General features: G+C 50.3%; 1 protein-coding gene across 3 annotated transcripts in view; it reads left to right on the forward strand.

Moving 5' to 3' along the window:
* Positions 1 to 291: 291 nt before the first annotated feature.
* Positions 292 to 23,897, forward strand: part of SAG (S-antigen visual arrestin) — a 28,907-nt gene continuing 5,301 nt past the window's right edge. For all 3 annotated transcript variants that reach the window (XM_045794095.2, XM_087864435.1, XM_087864436.1), the window contains exons 1-12: positions 292 to 2,070; positions 6,265 to 6,325; positions 8,307 to 8,351; positions 10,028 to 10,221; positions 11,797 to 11,856; positions 13,295 to 13,371; positions 14,301 to 14,436; positions 15,373 to 15,457; positions 17,493 to 17,565; positions 19,555 to 19,692; positions 22,725 to 22,802; positions 23,718 to 23,741. In XM_045794095.2, the coding sequence (XP_045650051.1) occupies positions 1,996 to 2,070; positions 6,265 to 6,325; positions 8,307 to 8,351; positions 10,028 to 10,221; positions 11,797 to 11,856; positions 13,295 to 13,371; positions 14,301 to 14,436; positions 15,373 to 15,457; positions 17,493 to 17,565; positions 19,555 to 19,692; positions 22,725 to 22,802; positions 23,718 to 23,741 (1,046 nt within the window). In that variant the 5' untranslated portion in view covers positions 292 to 1,995. The remainder of the gene's footprint in view (positions 2,071 to 6,264; positions 6,326 to 8,306; positions 8,352 to 10,027; positions 10,222 to 11,796; positions 11,857 to 13,294; positions 13,372 to 14,300; positions 14,437 to 15,372; positions 15,458 to 17,492; positions 17,566 to 19,554; positions 19,693 to 22,724; positions 22,803 to 23,717; positions 23,742 to 23,897) is intronic.

Below are 23,897 nucleotides of genomic sequence, written 5' to 3' on the forward strand. Positions count from 1 at the left end.
GAAAGCAGGTGCCTGCAACCTTTCTGAGAGCCATGGGAGATGCTAAGCAGAGAGAACAGATCAGGGCTCGGAAGGGCCCTCTTCCACTGTTGAGAAAAGCCTGGAAGCTGGAGATGGATACAGTCAGACAGCAGGAGACATTATGGCCCAGGAAAGCAGAGGGGGTGCTATGAATGCAGGGGGAGGTTCTGGGGATGAAAAGATGTGGACAGATTCCAGAGACACTGGGGAGGTGGGGTGTAGGGGGTTGAGGAATTGACAAGACTCGTCTCCATAATCAATAGGGCATGGGGTAGGGGAGAGGAACCTGTCTAGTTCTGATGTGTTTTTGGAGTAATGTTGTTGGGGTCCAGAGCCGATGGCCAAGAAAGAATTTTGAGATGTCTTTGTTGCAAAAAGGTGGTTTCATTAAAGCATGGGGACAGGACCAGTGGGCAGAAAGAGCTGCTGCCCCGGGGTTGTGCGGAACAACTGATCATATACTTTGGGGTTGGGGGAAGTCAAGACAAAGGGAACTTCCGAAAGGATTTTCATATGCTGAAGAAGACTTACAGGATACTGGAGGCCTGGCTATTGTCAAACTAAGGTAGTTTTTCTTTCCAGCAAGGCATTAACATTAAGACAGGAGCTTCCCGGAGGAACATTATACTCTGTCTGCCTCAAGTATTTGTCAGTGAGCTTCAGGTTATAAGGACAGTTAATTTTATCTGCATTTCCTCCTGCCTTTGTTTCCCACGTTTGGCTTGTAGAATACCAGGGTTCATCTTGAGGTTGACATTTCTCCTTGACCTTTTTGTTTCTATCCCCACCCCCAAGGTTGCATTAGCGGCCTGCTGAGTTTAATCAAGTCTGTCGAACACTGGAAAATCCCCTGTCCTGGTGATACTGGGAGTGAAGGGATAATCAGTCTATTTCCAGAACCCAAAGAGGGTTAGGATAGAAAGTAGCTTTTCTTTAGCTCTCGTCCCTCCCACCACGCCTTCCCCACTAGAGCTCCCGCATCTGTGAGCCCCTCTGAAGGAGAGCAGAGGCCTTTGCCTAATGCCTAGAACTGCTGAAACCACCAGTTCACCCATCTCAACACTAATCCCATTTCCACTCTGCTCCTTAAATGGGATTTGGCTTCTAGACATTGAGACGTGGGTGTGGGCCCCCACTCCAAGTTCCCTACAAATTCCCCCACGCACGTCAGCCAGGGGTCTCGGTGGGGTCATCTGGTTACACAGAGCAGGGGCCAGCCGCTTGCCCCGGAGGGACAGAGCCCCTCTCCTCGCCTCCCGGGCCCATCTGACTGGCTGCACAAGGTACATGACTGCCCCTGGCCCAAGGCTTCTCAGACCCCGGGGCAGGCAGAGGGAAGAGCAAGGGGCAGGACGATGGGTGTTTTCCTGTGCTCAGTCGGCCCCAGTTTCGCCTTTTCCATGTGGTTTCACGGACTTTGCTTGTTAACGAGACTTGGTATGCTGAGGTCCAGACAGCTAAGACGGCCTTTCCACTGCACGTCATGCTGGGCAGCAGTGGGAGAGTGGGACAGGACTCCTGGGGATTTAACATATTTTGAAAATGATATTTGTGAAGTGGTATGGTGTGGTTTTGGGGAACCTTTCCTATTCTAATTGCCATGGGACATGGTTGTGATAGAATTTTAAATCCAATCTGGCCAAGTGTGCTGACACCAGAGGCTAGTCAGGAAGTCAAACTTTCCAGGTGAGGTTTACTAAGAAATGTTTGAGGCTTATTGGGAAAAAGAAAACACACGTTCTAGAAAAAGCCCCCCACGGTGTCACACACACTAGACAGAGGCCTTATTTCATCAAACATCGGTATTTAAGCAGATACAAGGAAATGTCTACTGGGCGCGCGGCATCTCACGTGTAGGTTTTATACCCAGAATGTTCTCGACCACACATTCAGCATCATTTTACCCTTCTGCAGCCCGCTGACGCCTGACGCACACCCCGAGGTGGAAGAAGCCAGCTGCCAGCAACACATACCATGGCAGCCAGCGCGAAGAGCAGCAAGTCTGCACCAAACCATGTGATCTTCAAGAAGATCTCCCGGGACAAGTCGGTAAGTGGTACAGAAAGGAGGGGCTTGATGGAAAAAAAATTTTTTTTAAAGGAGCTTTTTCAAGAATAGACACGGGGCACCTGGCTGACCATGCAACTCCTGATCTCATGAGTTCAAGCCCCACATTGGGTGTAGAGATTACTTTAAAAAAAAAAGAAAAGAAAAAAGAAATAGACACGATCAACACCAAAATCCTGAGAGGTTGTGTTCTGTCTCTATTTGTGATGAATGATAAACGAGACATAATCGAATGGCTGAATTGCACACATCACACATACAACTTCTTTTCAGTCTTCTAAAGAACTTAGCCCTGAGACCCTTAATTTTCTCCTTGTCTCTTGTCCCCACCCCCTTACTTCCAATTTTATTTTTTTTCCTAGCTGGCCTTGAACCAATGACTTACCATTTCAAACACTGCTTTGTCGATACTAATTCGCGGGGCCCTTTGTCATCTCGCTGCCTGCCTGGGGAAAGCCCCAATGCTGGACCAAGGCAGCCCTACCTTCTGTGTGCCAATCCCAGCCGCCATGCTTCCAAGGCCTCAGGGCCACTGGGTAAGGGAACACACCCCAGCTGCATGGCTGCCAATGTCCTGGCAGCTCGTGTGCTCGGCAGAGGTGATGCCACTGTTGGCTCCAGCTGGGGCGCAGCAGATGGTCTAGATGTGCCCATGAACTTCTGGCATGAGAGGCCTGACAGAAGGTCACCCCACAGCCTCCATGGATGGGGTCTTCTTGCTCCATTCAGTGGCTCCTTAGGGGCCGACAATCTAGCTTGGCGCCGTCCAACTCAAGCTGCAAATGTTATGTTAAAGCATGTAGCAGCCACATTAAAAAAGAAGAAACAGGTGGAATTCCTTTTAACATGTATTTTATTTAACCCAGTGTATCTAAAACACTATCATTTCAATGTGCAAATGATATAAAAGTTATTGATGATATTTTACGTTCATTTGATAAGTCTTCAAAGTCTGGTCTGTATTCTCCATTTATAGCACTTGTCAGTTTGGAATAGCCATATTTCAAGTGTCCAGAAGCCACCTGTACCTAGTGGCTACTGTATTGGACAGGGTGGATCTAGATCACCCTTCTGGTTCACTTCTGAGACCTTCCCGCGGAAGGGGTTGAACTTTTGCTTTCAGAGGCTCTTCATACAATTGACTCAGTCTGCTCTTTACTCAAGCACCTTAGCCCTGGGGACTGTTTCTGTCACTGAGTCAAGGTGCAGGACACAGAGAATCATCATCAGCACAAGTAGGCACTTACCCGGCACATGCAGTTCTGAAAGTGTGATTACCTAATCAAGGGACTTCTCAGAGCTCTATTTTCTGTGCTTTGTAAACCTGAACTTTGGACTTTTCCTTTAGGGTTTCTCAAATGATAAGCCTTTGTTGGGCCCAAAAGAAACTCTCTGATCCTCATAGTACAACACAAGAGAAACGGGTTTGCACCAGGCACTCTCTGCCCTTTCGGCTCCCAGCTGAGGAACTCCACTTTGGAGTGATAATTTGCAGACCCCTCAACCATTGATTCCCCAAACTCTCTCCCAACTTTGTGTCTTCCCACGCAATTTGTCTTGACTTCTGACAGAAGAAGAGAGAAGCCACTCCTGCCAGGCTGTATCATTTTCCCATTTTTTTCTTCCTCACAACTATAGACATCCTTTGAATCAAGAAATTTAGAATTTTTGTATATGGGGGAAAATCCATTCGTTAATGTCTCACATATTACGACTATTCCAATTGCAACCTCTTTATGGCTCCAGGCATGGTGCACCAGGAGCCCTGGGCCCATTTCTCTGTGATTCTCTCCACTTTGCCCTCTGCTGTGATCTTCAGCCTCCAGCTGGTGGCAAGATGGCTGCCCTAGCTCCAGGTGTCTCACCCTCACTTTCTTCCTGAAGAATGAAAAAACTCTTGCTTCCTGGTGTCTCTTCTTAAGAGTGGGAAAATATTTTCCCAGTAGCCCTCCAGCAGACTTCTTTCATATCTCATTGGTCAAAACTGGGTCACATGCCCACCCTAAATGGATCAGGCCAATCAAGAACCATCCTCTGGGGCTGGCCTCCTCTTAGCACGGGACCCCATGGGGGATGGTGAACCCTGAACATAATTGGCAACTTGTATCCAGGAAGAAGGGAGCTTGGTTTGTTGGTTGAGCAAGCAGCAGGTGGGCTGCAGCTCCACATTGTTCAGCCCTACTTCTCTTCCTGCTCCTGCCCCTTCCTTTCCCTTCCCTCCCCTTCCAATTGCAGCAGAAGACATGCCTTTGCTCCCATCGGAGGTTCATGCTATTTACACCTGGGTCAGGGTCCACCTCCTCCCCAGAGCCCCCCACTATCAGCCTCTCCCTCCCTATCAGTACTTTGCCTGAGCGTAAAAACAAGTAGGGACCTCATGCATCTTAAAGACAACAACCAACAAACTCCCCTTGACCCTATTGCCTTTCCAGTTCCTCTTCCTCCACAGCTAAAGCTTAAAAAAGAAGAAAACACACTCTCCACCTACCTTCAATCTTCCCTACTCCCAACCTCCATCAAATGCCTAACTGGCTTTCCCCTTGTCCATTCATTCTCCACTTTGCTGCCAATGTCTTCTCCTCCATAAAATGGGACTAATTCCTATCTCACAGAGTAGTTGTGGGTTTTCAGTGGAAGAATGTAGTCAGTGTTGAGCTTGGCGCCAAGCTTAAAATGCTTCAGCGTTGGGGGCGCCTGGGTGGCTCAGTTGGTTAAGCATCTGCCTTCGGCTCAAGTCATGATCCTGGGGTCCTGGGATTGAGCCCCTTGCCGGCCTCCCTGCTGAGCAGGGAGCCTACTTCTCCCTCTCCCTCTGTTCCTCCCCTGTGTTCTCTCTCTCTCTCTCAGAAATAAATAAAATCTTTAAAAAAAATGTTTTAACATCTTCCTAGAGTCTTTAAGGTTGGGTCCTGTAAGACCCTTTCCGGCATCAGCCTGTATCCCCCTTTGTTCCATTCATGTGCAGATGAAGCCATTGGTTCCAGAAGCATTCTCTTGATTCTGGGCTTTGTATACACTGATTTTATTTTTATTTTTATTTATTTTTATTTTTAATTTTTATTTATTTTTTGGTCCAGAAGACATCCTCACACCATCCAATACCTACTTCCTTCCCAGCCACCTGACTATGTAGTTCTTTGGGTGCTTCCATATCAATATTACAAATAACCACGCAGGTATAGGGATTTGCTCCAGGATATCTGATACGAGGGGGTGGAAATAGATGACTGAATGCCAACAGAAATGATTCTGGGAGTTCATGGATGTAAGAATACGAATTTAAGAGGCTTAGGGAAGAAGGGCCTAGGTAGAGTGTATGCAGTCACTCACTGGTGCCCTTTGCAAATGTGGATTAGAATCCTGTTGTGCACCAGGTACTGTGGTAGAAACTTGGTGGCTGAAAGATGAAAGAATTCCTACCATCAAGGCACTCATAGTCCTGTGGCTTAGAGCAGTGAGTGATGGTGAACGAGACCCGTGCTCTCCCACAAAGGAGGTTGGCCAAGACCTTCACTGCTGAGGACACAAAACAGGAAGAGGACCGAAACAGCAGTCATTGCCCCCCAACTCCCCCACCTCTCTTGCTCAGAGCATGGGTTCTGGTGTACCTGTCTGGCAGCTCGCCTGGTAGGATTTCAGGAACTCTGGAACTCCTGCCTCTATGCTCAGTTCAGAAATTCTTCTAATGAGGAGGGCAAACCTTTCATTCACAGCCAGAAATAAGAGGCTTAAATGTTGGGAGGAGCCTCAGTTGCATTAAGTGTAGCTTTCCACTAAAGTGTTATTAGTGAATTCAACAAGTCACCTGGTTAATGTCAGACCTGGGCTTGGTGGGAAAACGTGGAAGAACAGAGTCCATCCAAAGGGATCGGAACACTTCCTTGGACCACATTTATGGGGCTGAGGAGAGAGTGCAACTTGCCTGTAATCCATAGTCTCCGCCCACAGCCAAGCGGGGAGATAGGAGGTGATGGGCAAACTGCAGGGAGGGCAGCAAGTCTCCTCAAGATTAAGCAAAATGTGTCAGTTGTTGCCAGGTTTGGGGTTTTTTTGGTTTTTTTTTTTAATTGTTGCTGATTTTTTGTTTTGTTTTGTTGTTGTTGTTGTTGCTGATTTTTAACATGAACGTGCTAGTGTTGTTTGGCCACTTAAAATCCGCATCTGTTCTTCCTACAGGTGACCATCTATCTGGGGAAGAGAGACTATATAGACCATGTTGAACAAGTAGAGCCTGTGGGTAAGTTGAGTTTGGAGTAAGATTTTAATTTTAATGCTGGTTTTCCTTAAAGCCATCAGACAACTGCTACTTTTGTATTTTTTCAAGTTGGCTTCGCTGATAATCTAATCAAAGAAATGCAAATTAAAACATCAGCGAGGTAGCCACTGGCTGACTGGAAATAATTTCGGAGTGTGGGGGAGACAAAGGACTCGTTTCTAGACTATATAAAGAAACTCAGCAATAAGAAAGACAAAATCCAATTAGAAAATGTGCAAAAAACGTGAAAAGCAGTTTATCGAAGAAAATATATGGATGGCAAAGAAGCCCATGGAAAAATGGTCAACATCATTATCCGTTAGGCAAATGCAAATTAAACCACAATGGATCAAAATATCATTATATACCCGTCAAAATAGCTAAAATAAAAAATAGTGACAATACCAAAAGGTGGTGAGGATGTTGAGAAACCGGATCATGCATCCATTGCTGGTGGGAATGTGAAATGGAACACCTATTCTGGCAATCAGTTTGGCAGTTTCTTTAAAAATTAAGCCTATACTTATCATCTGACCCAGCAATTGCTTTCCCAGGCACTCATCCCAGAGAAATGAAAACTCACATCTACACAAAAACCTGTACGCGATTGTTATGGCAGCTTGATTTGTGATCGCTCCAAACTGGAAGGAACCAAAATAGTCTCTCAATAGGTGAATCAGTTGAAACGAGCTGTGGCGCATCCATACCGAAATTCTACTCAGCAGTCACAAAGAACGAGCCCCTGATACACGCAACAGCGTATGGACCCCCAGGGCATTATGCTGAGGGGGAAGAGCCAATCTCAAAAGGCCATATGCTCTATGATTTCACTTAGATAACAATCTAGGGATGACGAAATTATAGGAATGGTAAACTGATCAGTAGTTGCGGGGGTGGGGAGGCGGGGCAGAGGCAGTGCTAAGGACGGATGGTGGGGGAGGGGCTGACCCAAGAGCTAGCTCTTCCGTGAGGGAACTGTCAACTTCCACAGGAGGTAAAGTAACTTAGAACTGTACGTGCACTGTACCTCGTCAGCTTCCTGGCTTCGATATCGTGCTACAGTTATCCAAGATGTAACCATCGGGAGAAACTGAATAAAAGATACACAGGGACGTCTCTGTACTATCTTTGCAACTTCCTGTGAATCTATAATTATTTCAACTAAAATAGCTATTTTTCAAAGGAGAGAGTGTAAAAAAAACCTGGCATTTCTAGGCACTTGAGAATGAGAATGTCCCTGAGCAGAGCGCTTTCTGGAAGGTCATTTGGCAGCATGTCATCAAAAGCCAAATCCAGTTCTACTGTTGACTGATACAAAGATGTATCTGTAAGGATGTTCATCACAATATTCATGATAATGGGGGAAATTGGAAATAAATGCCCTAACTAGAGGGGGTTAATTAATTATGGTACGTCCATTCGATGGAGCCACATGTGGCCATTAAAATGATGAGTACATATTGTGTGTGTGTGTGTGTGTGTGTGTGTAAGAAAAGATGTTTGCAATATATAGTTGTATGAGAAAAGCAGTTAACTGAACAGTATGTATAGTGGGATCTCATTTTTTTAGTAAAAACATCCATATAAGTGTATATACATTTAGTAAAAAAATTCTGTGCCAGTATCTTGACAATGGGGATCTCTGAGTGGTGGATATTTGGGCGACTTTGTTTATTCTTTGCTTAACTTCTGTTTCTAATTTTCCTATAATGAACATGGATTACTTGTGCAATTAGAAACTATAGAGAGGGGCGCCTGGGTGGTTCAGTCGGTTAAGTGTCTTGACTCTTGATCTCAGCTCAGGTCTTGATCTCAGGGTCGTGAGTTCAAGCCCTTCTTTGGGCTCTGCGCTGGGCACGGAACAGCCTTAAAAACAAAACAAAAAGTACAGATAAATATATAAAGAAGGCCTCTGGTCTCTTTCATCTTCTCTGCCCTCATTGCTCTCTCCCTTTTGGTTTAGATGGTGTCGTGTTGGTGGATCCTGAACTTGTGAAGGGAAAGAAAGGTGAGCCGGGCTTCTGGTCCTCCCAGGAACAGGTCAGGTCTGGTCTCTGGGGAGGAGAGGCCGGGAAGCAGTGGGTGCTCTCTCGCACACCCATCACTGCCAGGCCCTGTTACCCATCACTGCCTCGTATAATCTTCAGGACACTGTTATGTTCACATTGGAGCTCACTGTCCCCATTTCTCAGATGAAGGTAAAGACCCAAGGGAGCCACTTGTCCAGGGCAGCAGGATAAGTAAACGGCGGATGGAGTGTAGAGCGCAGGTCTGTGGGCTCCATCAGCTGTGTGCGTGCCCTGTGCCAGTGGCAAAACTCAGGAGGGCTCTTCGATGGGTGTATCCCAAAAGGGGGAAATCGAGCTTGCTGGAAGGTTCATTTTCTTTTTACACTGACTGTGCTGGTTCTGAAGGACAGCAGCACAGCCTCCTTGCAGATCTCTGGCAGCTGTGATGTGTGGGGCAAGTAGTTTGGTACTAATGACAATTGTGTAAACTAGATTAGGGCAGACCTGAGTTATCCTTATGATAACGTCACTGAGTCAGTTCCATTCTAACTATGCCTTTTTGAGTGGTTGCTACTGGCAACCACAAGGAATGATTCCCAGCCCTGGATGTGTCCATGGGAGCACATCAGATGTCGGGCCGTCAGCACTGAGGGGGCATGGCAGAAATGGGGCTGAAAATCACCTCTTCCGTTGCCTCTCAGTTCCTCCTGGGTGCCGTGCTTCTCTCCAGCACCTGGAGGAGCCTGGTTTGAGCCCTGAAAGCCCACGCCCTTGGCCGGAGAAGGGCACCTGCTCTGAGGGAAAGGAAAACAGTGTCCAGTGAGGGAGGCATAAGGCCAGGTCATCTCTGGGCACCTTCCTCTCACAAACATTGGATAAGGGACAGGCCAGCCATCAGTGGCTCTTCTAGGCTTCGTGGTGAAGACACAGACAAAATCCACAACCAATGACTTCTAGGGACTTGGGGGGGCCACTTCTGCTAATGCTTTCTGTTCAAGAAGAATGCACATTGTGTGCTTTTGTTTACCCCATTAAAGACTGTTATAAATAGTCCTCACCCAAAACCTATAGTTTCGTATAATCCTTTCAGTCCACTGTAGGCACAGATTATGTCTGTTTAATCAGGTTGAATTTTCAGAGGTGGTGACTTAGAGAATGCTTGATGAGTTTCTGAGCAAGGTGAAAGACGCGTTTCTGGGATTTGGTTGCTTCTCTTCTCTTTGTCCACGAGCCCCTATCCCGCTGCTCTGGCCATCCCCTGTCTGGCTTGGGTCTGTCTTACTCCCTAGCACTGTTTCCCTCTGCTTATCACCTTCACTCTCTGTTAAAAGCCTCCTGAGGTCCCCAAGCAGGTGGGTCCAGAGAAGGGGGTGGTGGGATGGAGGACACAAGGGGAGTCTGTAGGCAATATCTGTGGTTCATGGAGGTGCCTCCCCGTCCTCTGACTCACATACGCCTTCAGAGTAATCAGCACAAGCCCCAGGGAAGGTGCTGGATCTCCAGAAGTGTGCGGCCTGGCTGGGTGGCATGGTTCTCAAACCCCCTCCCCTCCCGAGGCTGGTGGGTGGGCGCTGCGGAGGGGCGGGCAGTGGCCCGGATCGCTCTGTGCTTACCCGGCCAGGCGGGGGCGCCATGCCTACAGGGCAAGCCAGCCCTCCTCTCCTCTCCCTTCCAGTGTACGTATCTCTGACCTGCGCCTTCCGCTACGGCCAGGAGGACATTGACGTGATTGGCCTGAGCTTCCGCCGGGACCTGTACTTCACTCAGGCCCAGGTGTTCCCACCTGTGGAGGCCACCGGGGCCCCCACGAAACTGCAGGAGAGCCTGATGAAGAAGCTGGGGGGCAACACGTACCCCTTCCTGCTCATGGTGGGTGATTCCTCTCCCCCCCAGGTCCCTGCCCTGATTCCTTTGCCCACAGCACCTTGCAGTGTGACCAGGAGTGAAGGAGAGGGGACGGAGCAATGACTTCACATTTGCGGGCCTCCAAATTGCATCCTTGGAGGAAATTTTAGATTGCACGGGCTGTGATTGTCTTTTTTTAAGTCCTTGAAAATAGCCTCTCAGCCTTTGAAGGCACCACTTCAACCTACGGTTTAAATATTTCCCTTCATCCGACCACCTAATTATACGGGCTTGTTATTCCTTCACTTGCACATCTATAAAAAGAAAGACGTGCCCCTCGGTTGGCCCGGACGAGCTCTAAACATGAAAGAGCTCCCTGCAGGACAGGAGATCGTACTGAAGTCAGAAGTCGCCCGTGGCCTTGATGGCTGGGCCGTGGGTCACTAGATGAACAGCCCCATCTCTCGCCGGGGGAGTCCCGGCTACCCGCGGTGTCTCCGAAAGACTCGGGCGTGAACTCAGTCTGGGGAAGCTGCCGCGACCCTCTTTACTGGCCTGTTTGAACATGTGTCTTAAGATTATCCATTTCTCCAAAATTACATGGGTCAGCCTTATCAGGGAAGGAAATTGTGACACAGCTGCAACACGAATGAACCCTGACAACATCAGACTGCGTGACAGAAGCCAGATACACAAGGACACCCGAGTGTCTGATGCCAGTCACGTGGGAGACCCAGAGCAGTCAGATTCAGATACGCAGAGCGTGGAGTGGTGTTCGGGGAGTTAGCGTTGCCTGGGGGCGGAGCTTCAGTGCGGGCGGTGGAAACCTTCTGGGTGTGGATGGTGGGGGTTATTGCAGGACAGTGTGGATGTACTTCACGCCACTAAACAGTACGCTGGAAACCTGTCTTACGTTGTACGTACTTAACAACTTTTTTTTTTAATCACTTAAAAATCATTTTTGTGGTCCTGCGTGTTCTCATGATCTGGTACTGGGAGTTTGAAGTGACATCACGTTGTAAAGCTAACATGCCAACACGTTTCAAAAACCTTAAAATTGTGATTTTGACCTATAATTCCCTTTCTAGCAGCATAGCCTGTGGACTTAATTGGATAAAACTGTGCGGAGGTGGCTGAAGAAGGCTTACAGCTACGTTGTTTATTATGGCAGAAAAGTAAAGTACCATTGAATGAAGCGCCAGCCAACAGAGGGGGCTGGCTCAATTAAATTTGGTGTTAATGAAGCCTGAAGAATGGCAGAGCTCACGGTGCAGAAAAATGGGTATAGTGCATTCTGAGGAGGTTTAGAGCAGGGGTGGGAGCAAAGCAGACAGCAGGACACGTGGCATCATGGGTCTCGATTCTGTAACGCACACACGTGTATGTACATATTTGTGTGTGAGGGAGCCCACAGGACACTTGGAAGTTCGTATTCATGATGTTACTCTGGGTATTGGTAATACAGGTGAACATGGTTTTTTGTGGGGTTTTTGTTGTTGTTTTGTTTGCTTCTCCTTCCTTCTCCCAGTTTTGTACATCAAGTGCATGTTACACGTGGAGTAACTGCCTCTGAACGAAAGGATTTGTTTCTTCCCACAGTTTCCTGATTACTTACCCTGTTCGGTGATGCTGCAGCCAGCCCCGCAAGACATGGGGAAGGTCAGTTCCAAAAGAAAGGCTATGGATTCATTCATTCCTTCACGTAAAATAGCCTTTTGCTGTGGGAATTTCAAACATGCCCAAAAGCAGAGAGATGTTATAACGAATCTGTTGCTTGTCTTCAGCAGCTGTTAGCCAGGACGGAGCCTGGGGACGGAACAGTAGTCAGTCCCGCCCCTTTTGGGTCCCACAGGTCACTGGGGAGAATCAGGCAAAAACGAAGTAACAGGTGTCTCCAGGGCCCATCCAAGGACGGTAGGCACTCTGGAGAACAGGAGGCTGGTGAGAGGCTGGTGGGGTGGTTGTTCGGGATGTTTAAAGAAGGCCTCCCCAGGAGGGTAAAGGTGAAGCCATGCTATCCCAGGGGAGAGCGTTCCAGGCAGAGAGGGCACGCTGCCTGGTATGCTGGGCCAGGTGGAGCAGGGCAAAATGGCCAGAGCAGGTCAGAGGTGTGGAAGGTGCGGGCCCCATAGATTTTTTCAGTGAGCGGGGAGCCACTGGTGGGCTCTGAGCAGTAGGTGCTGACTTCAGCTTCCCAAGGGCACCCTGACCATGGCGCTGAGAGGGTTTGGGTGGTCCAAGCACGAGCGCCTCAGAGGGGAGAGAAGCAAAGGAGCTGAGTGTGCGCCGGGAGGAGCCACCCAGGCGCCCCTCATGCTGGTTTATTTTTAAACTAGATCTCAGAATTGTCATGATTCCACGGCTATAGAACCAATGAGGCTGTGGCTCATATGCCACCGTCAGTACAACTGACTTCATGTCCTTTAGCCAATTGCACTTTTTCCCTTGGGGCAGTCAGTGAGCACGGTGCCCCCCCCCCCCCCCGCTGTGCGGTGGTGCGCAGACATGAGCAGGCTGGGGAGGGGCCGCGCGGGGCGGATGCATTTGTTCCGCCCACACAACATACTGCTATTGAGTCAGTTTAAAAATCAGAAGGCTTTGCCCCAAATTCCATTTCCAGCTTGTTTGCGCAAGTTGGAAGAGCTGCCAGCGCCCGGCCCCCGTTCAGGCGGGGCCACGCCTGGGTGCAGCCGACCAGCCCTCCAGGGTTGGCGGCCAGTGTGGGCAGTCGTGGCCCCCCTGCCAGCCCCATGAGCACCTGCGTCTAGCCCCTGCTGTGGGCGGGGTGACCTCAGGGACATGCATGCGGGATCACATCTAGAGGGACGGCTAAATGGAGGCAGGGAGGACTGGACACCGTACGTGATGTCCCTGGGAGCTTGGGGCCACAGCGCGCTCCTCATCCTGACGTCAGTCTTTCCTTACGTTCTTTCTTCATGTGGCAAATCTAACCTTCATGGGGTAGCCCTCGAAAGGATATGGCTAAGACAGAAAGATGAGGTGCCACATAACATCCCTGTGGGACGTGAGACCCCATCCCAGCTCCTGGGAAGGGAGGTGCTGACTGAAGCCTTGTCTCTTCTCTTGCCCCCTGCAGTGCTGTGGGGTCGACTTTGAGGTCAAAGCATTCGCCAGGGACAGCGCAGAAGACGAAGGGGACAAAGTGCCCAAGAAGTAAGCATGTAGCTGTGGGACATGGGGCGGCACCCAGGGTGGGAAGCAGCCCCTCACTTCAGCTCCGTGCGGCGGAGCTCCCTGCACAGGGCTGCGTGGCCAGGGAGATGGGGCCCACCCGCGAGGAGTCAGGACGTCTACACATGGGGCGGGGTCAGTGGCTCATCATTTGGGGGAAAAAAGGAAAATGGCCCAGGAGCTAGCAATCTCAAGGTTCACATAAGCCTCCAGCCGCCCCTGGATTCCCTCTCTCCTTAGTTTCCTTCTTCTCGGTAATTCCTCTACTGTGATAAAATACACACAACGTGAAGTTTACCGCTTTAACCGTTTCTGAGTATGCGCTTCGGAGGCATAAAGTACGATATCCACTGTGTTGTGGGGCCATAGTTACAGCACTGTCCGCTGTCCGCACCCCAGATTGTCTACACCCAGAACATTTCATCACCCTGAGCAGAGGCTCTCTGCCCGTCAGAGACCCCTTGCCCTCCCGCCCTCCCGGGCCCCAATGTTCACTTTTCTTCTTGTACCTGAATGATGTTTTCCATCGTGCCCTCAACACTCTCCTCACGCTCAACACATGCACGTGGAGGCTTGCTGTCATAAACAGGACCTGAAGGAAGTCACGTTTGTGGAGAGCGTGGCAGCTTGTCACATGAGGCACACACAGCCCCCGCCCACCCTGGGCTGTGCCCTGAGAGCTGAGGGTGACAGTGACCTCGAGCCCACGCCAGCCAGCTGGTGAAACCTCAGAGAAGGGACCAGAATACAGGTCCTTGAGGCCCTCCCCCACCCCAGCATGGGGTCCCTCCCTCCTCTGGTTCCCCCGTCCTCCCTGAAGCATCACAGCATGAAGACAGAGAGAGAGGCCTGGACGCCCTCCGAGGGGGCCCGGCGGTAAGCCCAGACCTGTCCCCGCTTGTCGTCTGCAGGAGCTCCGTGCGTTTACTGATCCGGAAAGTACAGCATGCGCCAGCGAAGATGGGTCCCCAGCCCCGAGCTGAGGCCGCCTGGCAGTTCTTCATGTCCGACAAGCCCTTGCACCTGGCTGTCTCCCTCAGCAAAGAGGTGAGCCATGGGCTGGCACTGCGCCCCGTGTGGGAGCACGCCTGGGGCCCACTCTGCCGCGGGTATGTAGCAGGTCATCTGTGTCTAGGCCATGTTTGTAAATAATTGGCTTTTTCTCATAATTTGGAGCTAGTAAAGGTGACCCTTAGCAGAGGGTCACACTGGCCACATCCATGGCACTGCCAGTCCTGACCAACGAGGGGGAAGGGTGGTAGTTTCCACATACCCCTGAGCCAAGCCATTTTTGCCCCCCCTGTGGCCCCCACAGCTCTCATTTACTAGCTCTGATGGGTGTAGTTTTGCAAATTGTTTACTTCCCTGGAAAATGTAGATTTCCATGTAATGGTGGAGGGGTGACCGAGTCACGTGTGAATGTCGTCTCTTAGGGATGTCATGGTGAAGGAGGGTGAGGAACCACTGGCCGAGGCTGTCTTGGGTCCCTCTGGTCACCCAGGTCATGCACACCTGATGGCAAAGGCTCAGCGTACTGTGTGTATATGCATGCCCGTGCGTGCATATGTGTGCAAGGGTGTGCCCACCAGGGCCTGGATCATGTGGGAATCACTGCTGAGGAGAGCTCTGCCCCTGGGCTCCCCACTGATTCCCCTTCACACACTTATTCTGCTCCAATGGCCTTGTGATTCCACTCGGGACCCCCATGGCCACTGCTGCCATGACCCTCAGAACTGGGCATTCCAGGTGGGAGCACCCGTGCTCCACTCCTCCTTGGTCACCGCTGTCCTCCTTAGTGCGCCACAGACGAGGCGCACCGTGTTCCAGACCCTGGCTAAAGGAGCCCTTTATCTTCCTTGAAAGTGTGGGAATTCAGCCACTTTTATTCTGGCTAAAGGACTGAGATAAACCTAGAAAGCCATGAGATTAAAGATACCACCACGCTCTGTTCCACTTTTCTGACTTACCTGCTAACTTTTTCAGATCTATTTCCATGGGGAGCCCATTTCGGTGACCATTACCGTGACCAATAACACAGAGAAGACAGTGAAGAAGATTAAAGCATTAGGTAGGAACTTCTCAATACGGGAAGGCAGAGTCTTCTGGAATTTCTCCATCTGGTCATATTTCCCCAGGGTTTCTCTTCTGGGTGGATAAGGCCCTCCTGGGTCTTTGGAACTGCCTGTTTATCTCTGTTGCCATGCACAGGAGGAACCTAAAGGAGGAAAGACCCTCAGGGGTCACCTCATCCACCTCAAATCCCGCTTAGGGCTGTCTGTTGTCCTGAAACAACTTCCCTGACAGGCTATCCTCCATCACTCCATGCTGTGCCTTCCTGGTTGGAGCCCCTTGCCAGATCCCAGGGGAAGCCACAGGAGTTTTCTTTCTCGGATCAGAATTAATTTTTGTGGACAGAGGCAGCACAGCGTGGTGGGAAAAGCACTGGATTGGGCACAGGGGGCCTACTTTGTGGGCTTGCGCCGTGTGAGTCCTTTCTGAATCCCAGCTGACATCACAGCACTGATTTCCTGGTCTACCTTCCTGGGTTTTGTGAGGCTCCAGGGATTGGAGGCTGGAAATGCGTTTGTAAATGGTAAAGCCCTACTGTGTCTGCTGCTGGCGAGTTACCACGATGTGATGGCCAAGCCTTGCGTGATACCACACACAAGGCGCACCCTGCCTGCGGTTCTACCCCTTTCTTCAGCTTGGAGGTTGCCCACATACAGGGCCTGGTCTGATATCATGGTTCTCTAGGGGCTACATAAAAAAGACAGGACAGAATGACCAGGCAGGGTGACCTCTGAGTTCACCACTAGCTCAAACAACGCTCAATGACTAAGACGAAGTCAGACTTATAATGTATTATGGTGACCAACAGTCCTGGCTTGACCAGGATTTTCTTTTTCTTTTTCTTTTTTTAAGTTTTGTTTTTTTAAGTAATCTCTACACCTGTCGTGGGGCTTGAATTCTTGACCCCAAGATCAAGAGTTGCATGCTTTTCTGCCTGAGCCAGCCAGGTGCCCCTTGACCAGGATTTTCGGTGCTAAAATGGGCTACTTCCAGGCAAATCAGGATGGTTGGTCACTTGTGTCACACACCACTTTCCTCTTTCCTTGTGTGTGTGCATCATAGATGAGATTTAGGAGTTTCGATGCTTGCGTACTGAAGAATTATTATCGCGTTTTCCTGATGCTTATGGCTTTGTCTTATGTTGGCGTAGTTGATCTGGGTTTGGTCTCTGTAGGACCTGGTATTATTTAGCATGTCATGTGTAGTGTGCAATACAGTGTTCCACAAAGTAGCACAGTTGAGAAAGTATCATTTGATACTTCAATTTTAAGTTATTTCTCAAGGTTTTATGAGTTCTCACATCAAACCCATTAATTTTTGAAAGAAGCCAACATCTGAAGCAAGATGTTAGTAGCTTTCTATAGGCTAGGCACTGTGCTGAGTTTTTCACGCAAATTGTTTCTTTTACTCCTCAAATTTGATTTTAGCAGAGATTAAAAATAATTTTTTTTGATCATCAGAACAACTGTGTAAGTTAGATGCAGTTGTCACCCCATTTTGCTGATGGGGAAATTGAGGCGTAGAGGAGCTAAGTGACTCACCCCATGGCTGACAGCTAAGCTGGGATTTGAGCCCGAGGAGTCTGGCTTCAGAGCCCATCTTCCTACCCATATGCACGAGTCAGGTCTATGCTGCTGGCAGATGGTTTCTTGCTTGGACAACTGGAAGGAGGTGCTCATTAAATAAGATAGTGTTGGAAGGGGCGTGGGTTTAGAGAAAGCACAAATGGTGAGTCCCGGTACACTTGGAAGGATACCCAGGGGTAGGTTCGCCGTGGGCTCAGCGGAGAGGGGTCTCCTAGGAGGTGCAGTTTTAGGGAGTCTGGCTCATGGGTGCGAGCTGCCACAGAGCAGGTTATTGGTGAACAGGAGTGGTTTGGGGACAGAACTCAGAAACCCCAGCCTTAAAGCCAAGCCTGAGAAGTGCACTCCAACAGCATTAGAGAGGGAAGACCCACCGCGGCCCTGGCAGGCGCCATGCCCATGCATGGAGGACCCCACGTCGAATCACCCACCCCTGTCCCCCCTTTGCAGTGGAACAAGTGGCCAACGTGGTTCTCTACTCGAGTGATTATTACACCAAGCCGGTGGCCCAGGAGGAAACACAGTGAGTAGCTGCTTGGGTTTCTATTTCTTGGGTGGCTCAGGCTTCCTTGTCAAGTTCCCCTTTCACTCATCCTGAAGAGGGGAGTAGAATGCTTCCTTTCCTTCCCCTTTTCTCACTTCAAGGGCTGCAAAGAAAGTTAGCATCTCAGTTCTGTTCTCATTCATAAGAGTTCCCAGAGATCTCACTCACAAGGAATGATGGAAAGGAGAGAAATAAAGATTGGAATGTCACAGTGGGAACAGCTAGAACTTTCTCTTGCTCCTTGGAATAAGTCCATAGGAATTTGATACGATTTCTGCCTCCCGGAGAAGGCAAGCCCAGGCGAGGGTTCTCTGTCTTTTGATCTTCAGCTCAATTTGAAAATGTGGTACCATGACAGCCAGAGTCCGATGATATGTCAGTTCTGAGCCCGGCGTCATGAACCTTTTCTCTCCCTTCATTAGACTCGAAAGCAGAGGAGCATCCTGTGATGATGGGATCTTCCCGCTGCAGCCAGAGACCTGCCTGGTCTTGCTGCATGCTTTTCATTCACACACAGGTTACTGGGGGTGACGCCTCCCCCAGAGAGGGTCGCTCGGGCAGGTCTTTTCCTCTTTGTCTCACTGATGTGTCCCAGCACCGTTGTACGCTGCTGAGCTACAGGAAGGGGGCCGGTGAGGAAAGACAAACTGAGTCAGCAAGAGAACATGACGTAAACTTTAAAAGACAATTTTGGAATAAACTATTACTCAAAGCAGATCTGGACCCAAGTTTAAATATAGGTCCAGAGGGGAGGGAGGCAGGAAGGAGCCGTAGCTCATCGGCTGCTCGCTTGGTGCTGCTGGCGGGGGTCTGTTCTCCCTGCAGGTGCAGCCTCACACGTCCTCGGGTCCCGGGTCTCCCTGGCTCACCTTCTGGCATATGCTCAATGATGAAAGGAGAAAATGGTCCCTAGCTGAGGTTTTCCCTCAGAGAGCCTATTATCTGGACTTCTTTTCAGTAATTTGATGCATTTTGGACCAAATGATTCCCAGGACGCTGGCGACCATTGGAGGGTCCCCCCAAGGGTGGGAAGCAGTGAGTCTGAAAGCTGAGCTAGATCGTGCTCACAGGTCTCAGACTAGAAGGCGCTCAGAAGGCTGCAGAACCTGAGTCATTGTCCCCAAACCCTGGGGCTCCCGGGACCCTGGGGCTGACTCCTGGGCCGTGTTTTTAGGGCCACTCCCTGCCTTCTCCTGCCTGGGTACAAGGAGGGAGGATGTGTGGGGTGTGTTGACACTGGCAGCCGGCTGGCGTGGACGGCTCTGGGCGCAGGTGTGGTGGCAGGGTGCAGTGAATGGCAGGCCACCTCTGGAGCCCCCAGGAGCCAGGGAGGTTCCCGAGTTGGAGAAACCCTCGCCGCTGTGTCCCCAGCTCCATCCCCGACCTGCAGACCCACAGTTTGGCACGGGTTCCCTGTGCCTGTCAGAGGCTGACACCTACCACCTGACCAGTGACCCAGTGACAGGGCAGAGCTGGGAAAGACAGAGCATGTGTGCCTTGAACCAAACCAGCCCGGTCCGCATGGCTCACAGAGGGCCCCACCGCGTCCTCCTCAGCAGCCTGATCCTCCCGATAGCCAGCTCTTGCTGACAGGCGACGTCCAGCTGAGGCTTCTTGCTGGCCCTGGCCAGATGGCCTGCAGCCCATGGCATGGGTGCGAAATCTTAGGAGGAGACTGCTGTGGTCCCTGACCCTTGTGTTCGTCAGTCTCATTTAGCCCCACAGAATACTCTAGATTTTCAGTGACTCAGAGGAAGACGAGGGACTTGCTGCCAGCCTGTTTTGGGATGTCACTAATATTTCTCCTAAGGCAAGTGCACAGATAATCTGAACCACCTTCCCTGTGAGTCACAGGGAACTTGGATCCTGGAAAGTGCTTGATGGCAGATAGGGTCTCATGGGACTGATGGTGGCTTTATGGCCCTAAAAATAGTTAGCCAAATATCCTCTCTGTGTTTCTTCCTACAGAGAAAAAGTGCCACCAAACAGCACTCTGACCACGACGCTGACCCTGGTGCCCTTGTTGGCCAACAACCGTGAAAGAAGGGGCATCGCCCTGGATGGGAAGATCAAGCACGAGGACACGAACCTCGCCTCCAGCACGATGTGAGTCCTTGTAGCTCAGGAGACAGGCCCCCAAGACTCACGCAGAGGTAGTGCTGGTGTGTTCCCCTCTCGTCTCACCCCCGGGCTCACGGGCTCACATGGAGCCTGACGGCTGTCACTCCAGGTGCAGAGGGCAGACTCAGTGGCCCAAGCAGGGCCCATGCTCCCTCCCCTGGTGCGACGTGGTGGTTACAGCAGTGGGCTCTGGGGGCAGTCTCCTGCCAAACCCCGGCTGCACTGCTTACCGTCTGGGCTGCCCTGGGCAGATTATTTGGGCTGCCTCAGAACCTCAGTCTTCCCGTCTGTTCAGTGGGGTGCTGCCTTTTCTCATGTTTATAAGGATTATGGGAGACAATCCATGTAAAATGTGGTGCTGGGTACACAGTGAGCGCTCTAGAAATGTCAGCCATTACCTTCTAAAAATATCATTAGCTAGTGTAGTGCCCTAAGCACAGAAACTGAGTAATGCAGGGGCGCCTGGCTGGCCCAGTCAGTAGAGCACACAACTCATGATCTCGGGGTCATGAGTTTGAGCCCCACGTTGGGCATGGAGCCTACTTAACAAATAAAAATTAAAAAAGAAAATAAACTGAGTAATGCAGGTGGCTGCATGCATGATGGAAACGTCATTTATTCATTTCTACCAGGAAAGGTAAAGAACAGGAGGTCATGATAGCTACAGATGTCAATTAAATTTCAATGAACTAAGCACTGCTCTGCTGACCCCAACTCAAAGAACCACTGGCTGGATTTCGCCAGCAGATCTAGCACAAACCGGAGGGAGGCTTCAAGGTCAACTATCCACTGCCACTTCTAGCCATCCTTCGAGGCTTCCGTTCCCGGAGCATGTTGGTTGGTGAGCGCTGAGTGTTTGGGGGAGAGCTCGAGGCCCACTCCCTGCCATCCCCCGTGTGATGCCCTGGGGTTCCCTCCGTGGGCCCAGTAGGCCACCTGCAAGGGGATGCCATTGGGAAGAGGGTCTCCTGTTTGACCTCCATGACCGCAGAGCTCAGCAGCACATGTTCTCCGAGACAAGAGTGGGGTCAGCAAACATTTGGCAGGAGGCGGAATCATGGGAGTCAAAGAATTTTTTGAGGATAATTTGCCAAGTTGGTCTGTTCGATTCTAAGGCACTTTGGTGAAGCTCTGGGAGAGCGACTGGCAGGTACGCTGACACTGGATTGGTTTATTCCAGGGTGTGGCCCTCGAGACCCCAACAGTGGCACAACTCGTTTGTAAAAGCGCTGTATGGTTTGTGGACTCTTTCACAACCATGTAAGTCTTCCACACTTTTGTGAGGAAGGCAAATTTATACTCATTTTATGAATGAGGAAATCGAAGTTCAGCCAGAAGGAGAGGCTTGACTAAGGTGTCCTTGTCGGTTAACGACAGAGCAAAGGCCACTCCTAACCCCGAGTCCCTCCTTCACCCCCAGCTTCAGGGCTGCCTTCCAGGGCCCTGGAAAGTGACAACCACAGCAGAACCCGGATTAGCCTATCTTTGTGTGTGTGTGTGTGTGTGTGTGTGCGCGTGTGTTTGTGAGAGAGAGAGAGAGATTGAGAGAGTGAGCGAGTGGCGGGTGTGGAGAGATTCTCCCATTCAAGGAAGATGGCGGAGGGGAGGCCTGCAGGGTATTCTCAGGCATGAGATGAAGCACATTCTCCCCCCAGCTGTTTGGACCCCGTGCGGTATAAGTCAGACAGTCAATCCTAGGAACAGGGTGGGGTCTCAGGCTTGCATCCCCTTTTAGTCCCCTTTGGTGTCAACCTCTCTCGACTGAGTGACCACATCCCAGGATTCTAGATAAAGGCATTTGCCCTCCATAAGGAGCTCCAGGCACTAAGGAGCCGATGGAGTCTCTGGAGGGCATTGTGGCCCTGGGAGCAATGTCCAAGGTGTCTCCCATGAAAGGGATCCCTGGGCTGGGGTCCTTGGGCCCAGAACCTGACCCATACTCTCAGACCTTTCTCAGACCTCTTAACACAATCATGCCCTGCCTTCTGCCTCAAGCCTTCAGCTTTCTTGGCCGTGTTGTCTATTGTCACTCACATTGTTGTAGCTATTGTGTCATGATGTTTTTCAGACCTTAACTCCTGTGACTGGGCGTCCTGAAATACTTAATGTCCTGGCAACGGATGGCATATGAGATAATAATGTGTTATAACGCCCAGCACAGTGCCTGTCAGACAGTGGGAGCTCAGCACCTGTTAGTAGAACCTGGAAGGGCAGTTTTTATGGGGGAAAGTTAGACTGCACCCTCTTTGGGGACACAGGCAATGGCCTCATTCACTTGTGTTCATTCACTTCAACAAGATGCTGGGTGCTGGGGCCAGAGCACAAAGGAGGGAGACCCATGCTGATGGCAGGTGGCCAGGAAGGCTTCACAAAGGAGGGTCAGCTTCAACTTGAGGTCTTAGAGAGCAGAGGAGGAGGGCATTCCAGGCCGGTGTGTGCCAAGGCTGGCGCATGGGAGACCCTGGGGCATAGCAGGGCGTGAGGTGGCAAAGGCAGGCAAAGGCCAGCTCACAGATTGCCTGCCAGGCCATGCTGAGGCTTGACCCTGGGAGAGCTCTCTGGCTGCAGAGTGGCTGAGAGCTCAGGGAAGGGGCTGGGCCTATAGGAGGTAGGTTACTGAGATAATAGGAATAGCCTATGGAGGACTCAGTGGTTGGCCAGGGTTGGCAGGTGGGGCAGAGGGAAGAGCCAAGGAGGACGGCTCGGGGTTGGAGGGGTGTGTTTCTGGCTCACAGGCAGGTGGATGAACATCAGTGGAGACAGCAGGAAGAACCAGGAAGCACACTCTGCCCTCTGAACTTCCAAGGGGGGAAATGCCAAGCTACCATGCAGGAAAGGAACCCCCTTCCCTGACTATGGAAAGTTCTAGGATTTTGACAGCTTGGTTGAATTCACCAGTTCCTTAAGAAGATGCTCCCATTATAATAGGCTTGTCTAGAGGTGAGGGGTTTGCTCATCCAATCTTTGCTTTCTGCTGCTCCTCTGCAATCTTCCACTTTTCCTTTCTGTTTGAGCAGAATAAAGGAGGGCATAGACCGGACTGTCCTGGGCATCCTGGTGTCTTACCATATCAAGGTGAAGCTCACGGTGTCAGGGTGAGTGTCCAAGAGCCAACGCGGTGGGCTCTGTCTTGGCCTCGCCCCGTCTGAACTCTTCCTTCCCTGAATGATTGGGAGCCAGCAAGGAAGAAAGATCTACACTTTCTATGGATGACCAAGTAGATTTTGGGAGAGATTCTATTTGTCTTGTGGTTGATTCTGTTTCATCTGACATCACGTGGAAAAAAGTAGAAGGAGCAAACTCTGCCAAGTTCTGCTTGGCGGAAGTGCCTGCTCACGTGGTGGAAGCTGACATGCAAAAAAGGGAAATCCATTTAGTGCTACGTTGCCCTTCAGTAAAGAATGGCAGCTGCCGAACGAATTCTCCGTAGATCTTCATTTTTGCATGGTAGGAGGGAAAGAACTTGAATTCTCATTTTTCTTTCAAATCCCATTGCCAAAGGGTCTGGCCTTTTACCTTGACAAACCATCAAAGGCAAGTCCATGCATGCATTCTGTGATTCTAAGTCAGTAAAGAGTTCCCCCAGTTTTGCCCGGGGCAAGAAAGTAGTGCGTGGGTTGATTTCACAAATCGTGGTACCCCAGTTTTGTAGTTGTAGTGTTTTTCAAAGTGCGTGGCATTACCTTTGATTTTCTCCGAGAGGATCTAAAACGGTAGTTTCTTTTAGTAGTCAAGATAAGTAAATAGCAGGTATTCCACAAAGACCTTGTGGTTTGTTCTTGAACATCAGGGCTTAGACCTAAGTGATTCCTCTTTTCAGCTAAACCACTTGAGAAAGAGATGATATCACAAGTAGAGAGGAAGAGTCAAGTTGAATATTAGGGGATTGCGAAGATCCTGTAAGCCTTGAGTGCGGAGTGTGCCTGGGACACGCCCACCTCTGAATAATGGGAAATAAGGTCGTGCTACCATTGGAACACTCACCAGCCCTGTTTGCTTTTGTTTCCTAGCTTCCTGGGAGAGCTCACCTCCAGGTAAGCCTCATCACCTTCCTTCCCTGTTTGATTCTCGGGATATCACAGGGAACCAGTCTGGGGTTCAAGATAGTCATGGTGAAACCTGGTTTGGTGGCAGTTATGCTCAGAGGTGTTATGAAATGAGGCCCACTGCCTTCCGGAGGCATTGTGTGA

Source organism: Ursus americanus, chromosome 1 (assembly GCF_024610735.1).
Source record: "Ursus americanus isolate L20-20 chromosome 1, mUrsAme1.1.p, whole genome shotgun sequence".
Lineage (NCBI taxonomy): Eukaryota > Metazoa > Chordata > Mammalia > Carnivora > Ursidae > Ursus > Ursus americanus.